Here is an 11,979-nt window from a genome sequence, read left to right as displayed (position 1 = left end):
GGTCGTATCCATGGCAATTATAGCAACAATAATAAATAACCTTTTCACAGAAACTTTTGAAAGCGGTTTTAAGTTTATGCCTCAGTTCCCTCTCAGACTGCTCAGCGGCTAAATCATCTCTGTCATGCATGTGCTGATGTTTACCAAGGTCAGTTGTTATCTCACCGACTTCAGTATAGAACTGTACGTCCAAATGTTTTTTTTTACCAAACATAATTGCATGCTGGAAAGAGAATATAAAAAAAAAAAAAAATTATATCTTATAATTTTATGAAATATTGAAAAAATTAAAAAAGAAAAATCAATATAAAGTACCCTTAAATGAAAATGTAAAAGAATAATCATTTCACCATCACATGGTTGAAAGAAGGCATTTTTTATGTTGTTGTATAAAATATCCACTTTATCACCACGGACCGATGTATAACGAAATCCATTTGTGTGAGCTTCCAAAGATCCTGAAACAAGAATAAGGGTTTTAACACATTTAAAAAAAAAATTATATGCTCCTTTATAACTGCTTTATTCAATTCCCACATGGACAATGCTTTACACAATATTTCTTCCAAGAGACTTGAAGGTAGGCCTGCAACTGGCTATGGTGCAGTTGCAGGCCTACCTTCTACGCCATAACCCCTGATGAAGAACTGAAACTCAGGTCGAATCGTCGACATAAAATAAATAAATATGGTTAGGGTTGTTCATTCATCATGTTGTTCTTTGCTGACCGCACCCCCTGACAAACTTCTCCAATCATTAATCTACGGTCAACTATCTACACCTCAATAATAATAATAATTAGAATAGAGCAGCCATTTCCTTAAGTCAATTCTAGCAGGAAAATATTTTATATTGTAATAGGATTGTATGAGAACAGGAGCTAACACAATCACACCACAACTGCCAGGATTGTTAAGCTCCTCTAACATTCTACTATCCTATTACAATACAAAACTTTTCCTGCTAGAATTGACCAGCTTTGCCCCTCCCTTACCACTTCCGTTTATCTTGCATCATGGAATCAATTTACTCCCATATAATTATTTTTCATTTGAGTTATAGAACGTCGTCGTAAAAGAAGTTTCACTTAAAAAAAAAATTCAGTAGTCTCAGAGAAAAACAATGGATAGTGGACAGGTTTTTTTTTTTAAATTTATGGATTCTTTATCGAAGGAATAGTTTTCCAAAGATTTTTTACTTTACCATTAATTCTTTTATTTTTTTGTTTGTAATAACAGAAAACAATTAATTTTTTTATTTCATTGTTTATATTTTAATTTCATTAAATTATATAGCAATTGGAAGGAATTTTATTCTTTATCATTTCATATTTTGTTTTTTTTGAGATATTTGTTTCAGGTCCTCCCTTTTTTATTTTCTTTCACCCGAACCAGTGAAAATTTACTCTGGGGAAGACAATTGTTTTTCAAGCGCGAAAACCCCTTGCCCCAACATTCCTAAAACATTAATTTGTCCTATAACTTCATTTATGGCCAAGATATGGGAGTATGAAACCTATAATGGGTTGCCATTTTGAAATAACTGGTTATGACTAATACTTAAGAATAACAATACCTAAGTCAAATTGACTTAACCAAGACATAACTAATACCTTCAGCTTATACATAAACCACTGATTACTTTTTCCTCATCTGTACAAAAACTAATATCAAATTCACTTAACACAACCTACAAAGTGTAATATGAGTTTGTAAAAAAATGTTATTTATTCTGAATAATAAACCCACGTTGCCTTTTTATAGAACTTCTTGAAGTTAATAAAGAAGCTAAGGTAATAAATAAATGAACAAAGGCAATTATTTATTTACCTGTCATTCTTTTGTTGACAATATTCGGCCTAATATAAAGATCCTTCAGTTTAGGATTTCCTTTATTTTGGGAAAGTACAAGAACGTCTTGTTTGACAAGATCCTCTTTCTCTTTCTCCTCTGCTTCTCTAGATTTAAATTTCTTTTGTACTTCTTTAATGATACGGAATGCATTATTTAAATTAGACGATGGTGCTACAGTTTCTCCTGGTTCTTTCGTATTCGTGCTTCGGTAGGTCCTGTAAAAAATTTTATTCTTTATAAAAAAAAAAAACATGATAACTAATAAATAGTTTAATTTTATTAATAACGGGGATTGAGAAATCACCAAATAACGCATAAATGTAACAATCAACTCACACTTCTTTAACATATGTGGCATCAGGTTGAGCGAATGCGGCACCTTCATTACGAGCCATAGTGGCTCCAGGATGGAAAAAATTTATCCTAAGGTAAGTATAATCTCCTTCTACGCTTTGGGAAATGTTTTTAATGGTCGAGATGTGGAAAGGTACAGGTATTCCAAATACAGGAAGTATAACTGTTTCATACTTCCTATCTGAAAAAAAATAAAAAGAACTCTATAAGATTTTTTGTAAAAATTCTGCAGTGATCTATTAACCTAAAAACTAATTTTTTTTTTTTTTTTAGTTTAAAGACTAGAATTCTCTCATTAAAATTTGGAACAAATCATACTCATTTATCTCGAATAGAAATTATTCCTTAATTGGAATTCTATACATTTCATTTTATATACCCATTTGCCCATCAACCTTTTTTACAAAAAGAAAATGCCAATAAATGGAGATTTATGGAATAAAATGATCAAACAATGTGGTTTGTTAATTGTTGACTGAGAATATGATATAAGGAAAAGATGGTTGAGAGTGCAGTTAATGAAGAACACAACTAAATAAAAATTTATTTTATTAGTGTCAACATTTCACCCAGAATTTTTGACCTTAATCAGGGCTAAGGACAAAAAAAAAATATAACAATCATAATGAATAAAAGGAAATACAGAAAAACTAGAATTTTAACAGATAATATAGATATATAAGTAGTATTGGAAGAAAATGTAGGGTATTGTAACGAGATAACCTCCTTGGGGAGAGAAGATAGATAACCGATCGATTTCATCGGTCCGTTCATGAACTATGTTTCTCTGAATAGGAGTGTAAATTTTTTTTGTTTTTGGTTTATTGCATTTTTTCCTCTAGGCCTGGGTATTGAGCAACAGTATTATACAAGATAAAAGCAGTATGAGAATAAGTAATATTAAAATTATGAAAAAGAAAATAGTATACATATGAAAAGAAAATCCAGTAAGTAAAATACATATACAAAATGAAAATTATTTAACATTAAAGTTTTGAAAAAAGGGAATAAGAAAACAATTACATAATTAATTAAATATGCAAATATATTACTCGAATTACATATGTATACTATTTCTATAATAGGGGTATTCATGATCTTCAGTTTAACATGTTAAAGCTTGTTAAATGGAGAAATATTTCTTTCTTTTACCATGTTAAAACGATATAACATGGTTGAGAGTCTGTTAAATGGAAAATGACGTCATGTAACAGACCAGCTAAGCTCGTCACCTTTTTTTTTTTTTGTTGTGTTAACATACTTGCTCATGGTTTGTTTTGATTGTGTTAGTATTGTTTTGGATGTTTTTAAAACTGATAAAGCAATGGATGACAATAATAAAAATGTAATAACAGTTGTCAATGAGTCCATCTTGATTCTCTTCTTCACAAGTCAGATCAACAAAGGCACTCAGTTGCCAAACTTTCATACTGTTTTTATATTCTTATAATATACATTTTCTTCCAAAACTATTTATTTATCTATATTATCTGTTATTATGTATTTCCTTTTAATGATGATGACTAAATTCGTGTCGAAACATAGGCACTAATAAAAAAAGTTTTTACTTATTAGTCTTCATCACTCACTAATCGCACTCCCCACCATCTCCTCATACCATAAAAATTATTTTTTGTTAAGTGAACCCACAGAAAAAAAAATCTATAAACCCTAATTAGCTTATCTTTGTTTATTTAACTTAATAAATAGAGAAAAAAAATTGATGTTAGAAACTAAAAATTCTACATTACTAAAGAATGCCTCCTTAGAGGCATTTTTCCCTTAAATTTAACCGTGCTAATCTTTGAGAATTTTTATTCAAATGCTATAAAATTCAACACATATCTTAAATAATATAAGTATTTCCAAACGGACCAGATTTTAGAAAAAAATACATCAATGGAAATTATCTTAATCTTTTTTTTTTTTTAATTATTTATTTATTGTAATTTACAACTGTACAAAATAATACAATAGGTAAATATGTAGTATGTTTCATATACATTTGAAAATCTTGGGAAGGAACCACCGATTGGTGGTACTTCAAACATTAATTTAAATTAGAAGGTCCCGTGGCCATCTTCTTTTCAGACACCTCGGAGGATTATCAGGGATTGTTAAGGATAAAAGATTAAGAATTAATGGGTTAGGATGGTTAAGGAGTTTGGAATAAAAAGACGCATATCTGTTTTGGGTCAAATCTGCAACGAATAGGTATCTTAATCTAAAGAAGTAATAACACCTATTTCATATTTTCATGTTTTCTCTCAAATTTTCCCTATTTCAATAATGAAAAAAAAATCCAAAAGGAAATTGATAACCTTTCACAAAATGACTGTGTTGAATTTTAAACAAATCATACCAGTACAACCAGAGAAACGAGTTCCTAAAAATACCAGTTTACAGAAAGGAGAGTTGAGTCTGCAACTGATACTTTTTGTAGTTGAAAAAAAAATTTAAATAATAAAAGAAAATTACCAACAAAAATCTTCAGTTCTTTTACTTCTGGTTCATTCGGCATCTGCGATCTGCTTTTGTAAGAAACATTACTTTTTCTAACTTTTTCTTCTTGCCTTCCACTAGACTGAGCGGCAAGACGCTTTTTAGCTGCTTCATTCAACTGAGCCGCAAGTTCTTTCTGATGCTGTTTTCTCTTTTCTTCAGTTGAAGAATCTTGCTGCAAGAACCAAATGGATAAAAAGTTATAGAAAATGATATGATGGGATACAAAATTTCTATATAAGATGGAATAAGCATGCATCTAAAGAGAGAATAAAAGTTGTTTTTTTTTTTAATTTTTTAATAAAATGGTCACTTATTTGGGACATATCTTTTGAGCTTTCTTAGATTCAAATTATTTAAGAGAGCAAACCATACAGGTTATCAAAATATTATTATTATTTGCTAATCATGGATTGTCCACAAAATTACTATAACCAAGACAGAAAACAACTCTAGTGTTGAATGAATATTATAGGCATTTGGTTCTCGATTTAGTGATTAGGAACCCCTTGACGACAAAATAAGTGCTCGCATCTCGCTGAATATGAGAACAAGTTTTTCTTTCCCCTTTTTTTTTTTTTGAACCAGTATGAATGCACCGAAGCCACTCAGGGCCTATTGTGTGCCATCCTTCACTCTGTTTACACAGGCCAGATGTCATAGCAAATATTGTATACAGATCAACTATTTTGAAAAGCTTCGAGAGTCCATTATACAATCTTGGCCAATGATATGGAACTGAATTCAAACCAATCCATCACATCTATATCAGATATCATACCTAGATCGTACAACAGCGTCCTTTATATAGCTCTGTCACCCAGCTTAAGGTCATCTTGTCCACATGAAGAAGTGTTGCACTTCTTAATGTACAAGGACCTTTACGGAACATTTTTGACCATTCTAGTTTTCTAGCACTCCTCCAGTATAGCCTTGCCATCAGCTATAGCTTTTATACATTTCTTTGCAAAACTGGAACTGATATTACATATAGGATCAGGAGTAAAGAGAAAATTCTCAGATACCTCTTAGCAAGGCAATCTGTCCACTCGACACCTTTAATCCTTGTATCCAATATCAAGGGATCCATTTTATTGGCTAAAGAAAGAGAGTTCAGCCTGAATGACGTCGTGTGCCTTCCTAGAGATGTAGAGATACTCTCTTTGGATTTATCCAATCTCCATATAGCTGAATTTTCTTCCCCATGAAATTTTATTTATTTTTTCATTTTTTAATTATTTCTTAAATAAGATATATCAATAGGAAAAGGAGATTCATTTAAAAACAAATATTAAAAATCTCAAACTCCCCATAAACATGATATAATCAATATAACACTTGTAAACGTATTTACCAATTACACATGGTTTTCTGTTTCAATGAAATGAAAAGGACAAGACATCTGCAGAACTTGATGTCATCATCGCACTATAATTTGAACGATGATGCAAGAATGATCTCTGAATTCTTCATAAAGATAAAATTTGTATTAATTACATTCTAATTCTAAATATACTTCATAATACACAAGTTGTAGATGATTCTAAACCCTAAAGAAAAATCTAAGTATGAACTACTCACTCTTAGCTTAGAATCGAGTACAGCAGTCCTTTTACCACGTCCGAGGATAGGCTGGTGAACAGGCTCATTTTCCTTTTCTTCCTCATCTTCATCCTCTTCCCCGTCTTTAAGAAAAACACCAATATTCTTCATTTTCTTTCTTGCTGGTGTCAAGATTGAAGCAGGGGTACCCTAAAAATCAACAAAAGTATGCATTACGTTTTAAACATCTAATTGAAATTAAAAATTAAAAAAGATATAGAGAAAACTCAAAGAATTCAGATATAAAAAAGTTGACAAAAACAATTACAACTAAAACAATTGATTTATAAAGTTACTCCATACACATAACTAATTTTGATAGAAAAAAATAATGAAAGATGCAAATCTAGAGCAAAAGTTAAAGAGAATTTATATACGTACTCATGAAGCAGAAATATCCATAAAATGATAGGGGAAGGGGATACACTTAAGGAGGGGAGATGAAATTTTTTTCTTAAAAACCAAAGAAAATTTCTTCTTAACATTAAACGATGATCAGACAAAACAAATAAATACAGACATTTTTAAGCAAACATTTAGAATTAGAGTAGAATTTAGGTGACAATGGAGATATTTATAGCAGCTTAAGGTTTATACGATTGTAATACTCTCTTACGTTTCTAAAACAATACCAACAGACATAAACCTCCCCAAAGAGTAATTAATTTAAAATTTCTTGTACAGGACATAAAACCTAGAAACAGATAGGGTATTCAGTAACAGCAATCATACAATATCTGTTGGGTTCAGGCTTTGTAACCAGAATATTATGAGTACTTTGGACTTTCGCGTTCATATAGGAGTTAAAACTTAACAGCTGGGGTAATGTGGGCAGGAAAGGTTTAATTCTTGAGATGATATAAAGAAATATGTCTATCATCTAATAAAACTACAAACTTCATAAAACTATAGTGACTTTAACAACATTACTTGGGCTGATGTTTTATATACCAAGTTACTAGAAAAATAAGTATACATATAACATTATAGTCAGAGCAATATGTACTAAAATCCATCAGTCATAATATTAAATGTGGCATCGACACAGGATGGTAGTTATGAATTTGGCAAACACCATTATAATATAATTAACAATGTAATATCCTGAAAAGTGGGTAGCTTCCAGAAATCAACCACTTAGTCTCCAAGGAAAAAAAAAATCAAAATTATATTAATTTTAATCAACAAGGCTTCGGGTTCTTGTAGGATCATAAGTGAAGCAGTAAGTATACATTACTTAAATGAACACAAAAGTGAAAAGGTTAATGTCCATCAAATTCCAAATAATAATGTTATGATACAAGTTCATGAGTCAAATTAGCATATAATTCTAAAGGAACACATTTGAATCAATTTTTATGTCATTATTAGTTTTGTTGTTATACACAATAATTCCTTAGCTTACCTCGTTAACTATCACTGTATCACCAATAAATAGAGCATACGTCTTTCCTTCTTTTTCCTTAGCTTCACTATTAGAAAGTCCTGATAAACCAGCATTCAAGTTGTAAACTTGTGTTTTTAGAGCAATGGTTTGAGTTTTTGGTCCAATAAGCAGAGAGCTCTCTCGAAATTCGATACCCATAGCAAATCTGTTAAAAAAAAAATCTTTAATAACTTTAAATAATACTAGAAAAAATATTAATATAGCTAGTGAAAGATCGAGGAAAATTTATCACAAAATTAAAAAAAAATATATGTATATATAAGGAATATGGTCCTGGTACAGTCAAAGTAACAGAAGATAGTAATTTAACTATTAATATTTATAGTGAGCCAATGTTTCGCCTGACATACCAGGGCTTCATCGTGGCTAAAAAAGACAAACAACTAAAATTATGTTACAAAGTTTTAGTAGTTCGTATCTTTTTTCCGGACCATCTTCTGTCAATCAACAATCTTCCAAAAATATATATTGTAATATCCTCTTTTTTAATAAATATTTGTATTTTTATTTGTAGATGCTTTTAGTTATGTTTTTATTTCTATGTATCAATGTTAAATATCATTGCAATGTATTTTTAATCTGATATTACAACCGTGGTTATAAGAACTGATCAATCATTACAACTCATTCTGAGCACCCATCGAACAATCAGGATCGGTTTTAATGGAAACCGATGTTTTAGGGACTCAAAACAAGTCTAATTTTTGGGAGAATGTTTCTTTTATTTTAAATCATTGCTTCAAAGGAAAGGGGGTTCATTTTCATTCAGTGATATGCTTAGTGTTTAGTTTTCGGATTTTCGGAAAAAGAAATTTCCCGAGATATGGTGGCAGTAATAGATTGTATGAAATTATTACTTCACATTTACATCATTGGTTGTAATAGACTATAATGACCAAATATGCACGGTCCAAGGGAGACCATTATAATTAATTAATTTGAAGGGATAAACCTTATCCCAAGATTTCAATGAGCATACTTTTAATAATATGGCCAAGAAAATAATAAATACTAAAATTATAATAAGTAAATTAAACAAAAAAACTAATAGTAATAGTATGTAAAGAAAAATTATTTTTTGAAAAGCCAATATAGTTATTGACTAGTAGAATACTAATTATAATATAACATCGAAATTTCAATATGATTATTATTGAAACATTATAAACTAGATAGAATAAGAAATTAAGTATAACATTTACCCAAAATTCTTTGTGAGCTTATCTACAAGATCAGGTTTATGTTTTTTTGTATAGTCGACACCTGCATTATAAACATCGCTTAGCTTAGTTCCAGCTTGCAGTTTTTTCAAAAGCTCTTCGTACATTTCTAGTAAGAAATTATAATGTTCCTGAAAGTAATAAAGAATATAAATATATGAATAAAGATAAAGCACTGACACACGCATATTTCAATTATAATACTGGTAACAGGTAATTATCTCTAACTTTGAAAGTAAATCATAAAATAAATAAATAATAAATCAATAACTAAGGTTATTATTTTTTTAAACTCATTTACAGAAGAAATGATTTCTCTGGTTCATATAAAATGGATGATACCAATTTTGAAATAAATTTTACATCTGTTAAATGTATTTTGAATATATATCGCAGAATTATGTCCGCAAATAAATGCTATTTCAGCTTACTGAAACATTTCAGAAGCAGAGCTATTTCCCACAACACCAAGATATAGCTGTATTAGACCCTGGTGAAACCAGTTCTCACTTATGCCTCCGAATGCTGGACATTACCCAGTTCACAGGAAGCCCTTCTCCTAAGGTTCGAGAGGACGATATTGAGGAAAATTTATGGCCCGGTTTGTGCTGATGGGATCAGGAGGATGAGAACAAATGCTGAACTGGCAGGCCTCTTCAGAAACCCAGATATTGCAAGAGTGATCAAAGTGGGACAGCTTCAGTGAGTAGGCCATGTATTAAGAATGACCCAGGATCAGATTCCTAGGATGATCCTGGACAAAAAGATTTATGGGACAAGGAGAGTAGGAAGACCCCAGCTCTGATTGATCGATGGAGTGGCAGCGGATGCCAGGTCTATCTTGGGAATCTGCAATTGGAGAGCAGCGGCAACCAATAGAGGACTGGCGGATGAAGTTGCAGAAGATCTTGACTCTGCAAGAGTTGCAATGCCACAGAGGATGATGATTTTGAATAGAATATGAGTATTTTTATTATTTGTACCCTGATTTTTAAAAATGAAAAGCATGACTTTATTTATTTATTTATTTACTTTTCATCTTAAAACTTGAGAGGCTTAAAATTAAAATAGAAAATATTCATAAGTCATACCTGTATTTTATCAGTTGGATCAACAAGGAATGTCCGAACTATATTAGAACAATAGGATTTGTATCTTGCACCGAGAGAACAAACAATCGATCCAAAATGTAAATTGTTCTTATCACTATAAATAAGAAAAAAAAATTAAATTTAACATACTAAAATATATTATTAATAAAGCAAATAAATGCTTATAAGCAGACAAGTTTGAATAAATTAAATCTTACCTTACAGCACTAAACTTTAAATTGTAATTCCCACCACTTTGTATGATCGGTGGATAACACATATCTACATTTGAAGTATCAACATTACCGACATACTTTTTATCAGTAAGAGAACTTTCAATACCTTCGACCAGCTTGCTATGCTTAACTTTCTGTAAAAAATTTATAAAAATTATTTAATAAATGCGCTCACAAATAAAATTAAATTAGGTATTTTTTATAGTGTCAAATAGAACCTGTAAAGTTAGATCCTGTGGAAACAGTTAGTGAGAATCAATGTTTGAACGCAAGAAATTATTTTAATCAAGGCAAAGTGGGAAGAGCAAGTAAACCTTCCGGACTTCATGAGCTTATCAAGATAAGTGATAGATTGAATATAAATGGTAAATTAGAACTGTTGGACCATCAGTACATAATGATTATGAGATATATCTACTAAAGCAACCACGTAGTTGCTTGCTAGGCAGTAACACAAATTAAGTCAAAAGAACTAAGTAGAACTACTATACATGGCTTAAGAGAATATGGTAACAATAACAGACTCTTATTAAGATTACAATAAGACTAAATAATGAAAAAAATTGGTGTATCAGAAGGATTTTCTTCTTCATGTTTTATTTTTATTGATAAAATAGATATTTATATTTTACAGACAGTAATGACAGTAACAATAATATATAATTAATAATAGTAGCATGACACATAAAAACATAATGGAAGATTTTTTTATTGTCAACAATAGTTTGTCCAATTAACAATTTACAACAGAAATGAATAAATATAACTTATCATACATTATAATCAGGTTACAAGGAAAAAAAAAAAAAAGGCTGATAAAATATTATATTTAATTTTTTTTTACCTTATCAGAGTCGATAATATCCATTATTTGTTCTTTTAAATATTTAGAGAATACATCAACTGTTACTTGACTTGCTTTGCGCACCAAACTCATTTCCGATTCTTCTTTTACAGACAATATTAATCCAACAGCACTGCTGACATCAACCTGAAAAATTCATTTGATTGAAAAAAGAAAAACCAATTATGAGGTTTTATATTAAATTATGAAGACGGTTAGGGATTTGGTCACAAGAAAACAAAAATAGTTTAACAACTATTTTCATTTGCTGACGTTTCGCCCCACTTTATGGAACTTTATCAGGGCTGGCTAAAAATATACAAAAACAACTAAAAATATTTTGACATAATAGGATAAATAGAAAAGGTAAATTAAGGTAGGGTTAAAATTATATAAATATAAGTGAAAAACAACATAATATACAAATGAAGGAAAAAAATAAATAAAATAGTATAAATTATAAATAGACAATGATAAGAACATAAAAAAATTTTATGCAAACTATTAGGTTAAAATAACAGTAAACATAATAACACGTAAAATGAAAAAAACAAAATTTAACATAATAAAAACAGGACATAGAGAAGTAAGTTAAGATTTCATAAAAGTCGAGAGAGAATAAGTACAATAAAATCAATAATTATGAAAGAAAGTTGACCGTGGATGATGTACTAGAAAAATTAATAATAATAAATGAATAAAGGACAAAGAAATTCTTTGTTCTTATTACGTCTATAGTTCTTTTAAGATTTTTTTAAAATTCTGATCATTGTCTATTTATATTTATACTATATTATATATTCTTTTACTTCATTTGTATTGTAATAATT

The 11,979-nt window shown here is 29.8% G+C and overlaps 1 protein-coding gene across 1 annotated transcript in view; it reads right to left on the bottom strand.

Annotated features, from left to right (window-relative positions):
- dre4 (SPT16 homolog, facilitates chromatin remodeling subunit dre4) overlaps positions 1-11,979 on the bottom strand; it is a gene marked incomplete in the record, with an annotated part of 30,150 nt that overhangs the window by 11,371 nt on the left and 6,800 nt on the right. The window contains 11 exon segments of the mRNA XM_067053524.1: positions 41-223; positions 316-458; positions 1,830-2,068; positions 2,190-2,388; positions 4,686-4,884; positions 6,291-6,461; positions 7,717-7,903; positions 8,961-9,109; positions 10,070-10,184; positions 10,288-10,439; positions 11,150-11,296. Coding sequence (XP_066909625.1) covers positions 41-223; positions 316-458; positions 1,830-2,068; positions 2,190-2,388; positions 4,686-4,884; positions 6,291-6,461; positions 7,717-7,903; positions 8,961-9,109; positions 10,070-10,184; positions 10,288-10,439; positions 11,150-11,296 — 1,884 coding nt within the window.

The sequence above is a fragment of the Halyomorpha halys genome, unplaced genomic scaffold, assembly GCF_000696795.3.
Source record: "Halyomorpha halys isolate HHAL.00 unplaced genomic scaffold, Hhal_1.1 Scaffold504.1, whole genome shotgun sequence".
Taxonomy (NCBI): domain Eukaryota; kingdom Metazoa; phylum Arthropoda; class Insecta; order Hemiptera; family Pentatomidae; genus Halyomorpha; species Halyomorpha halys.
Note: the sequence above shows the minus strand (reverse complement) of the source record. Positions and strands in the feature narration are given on the sequence as shown.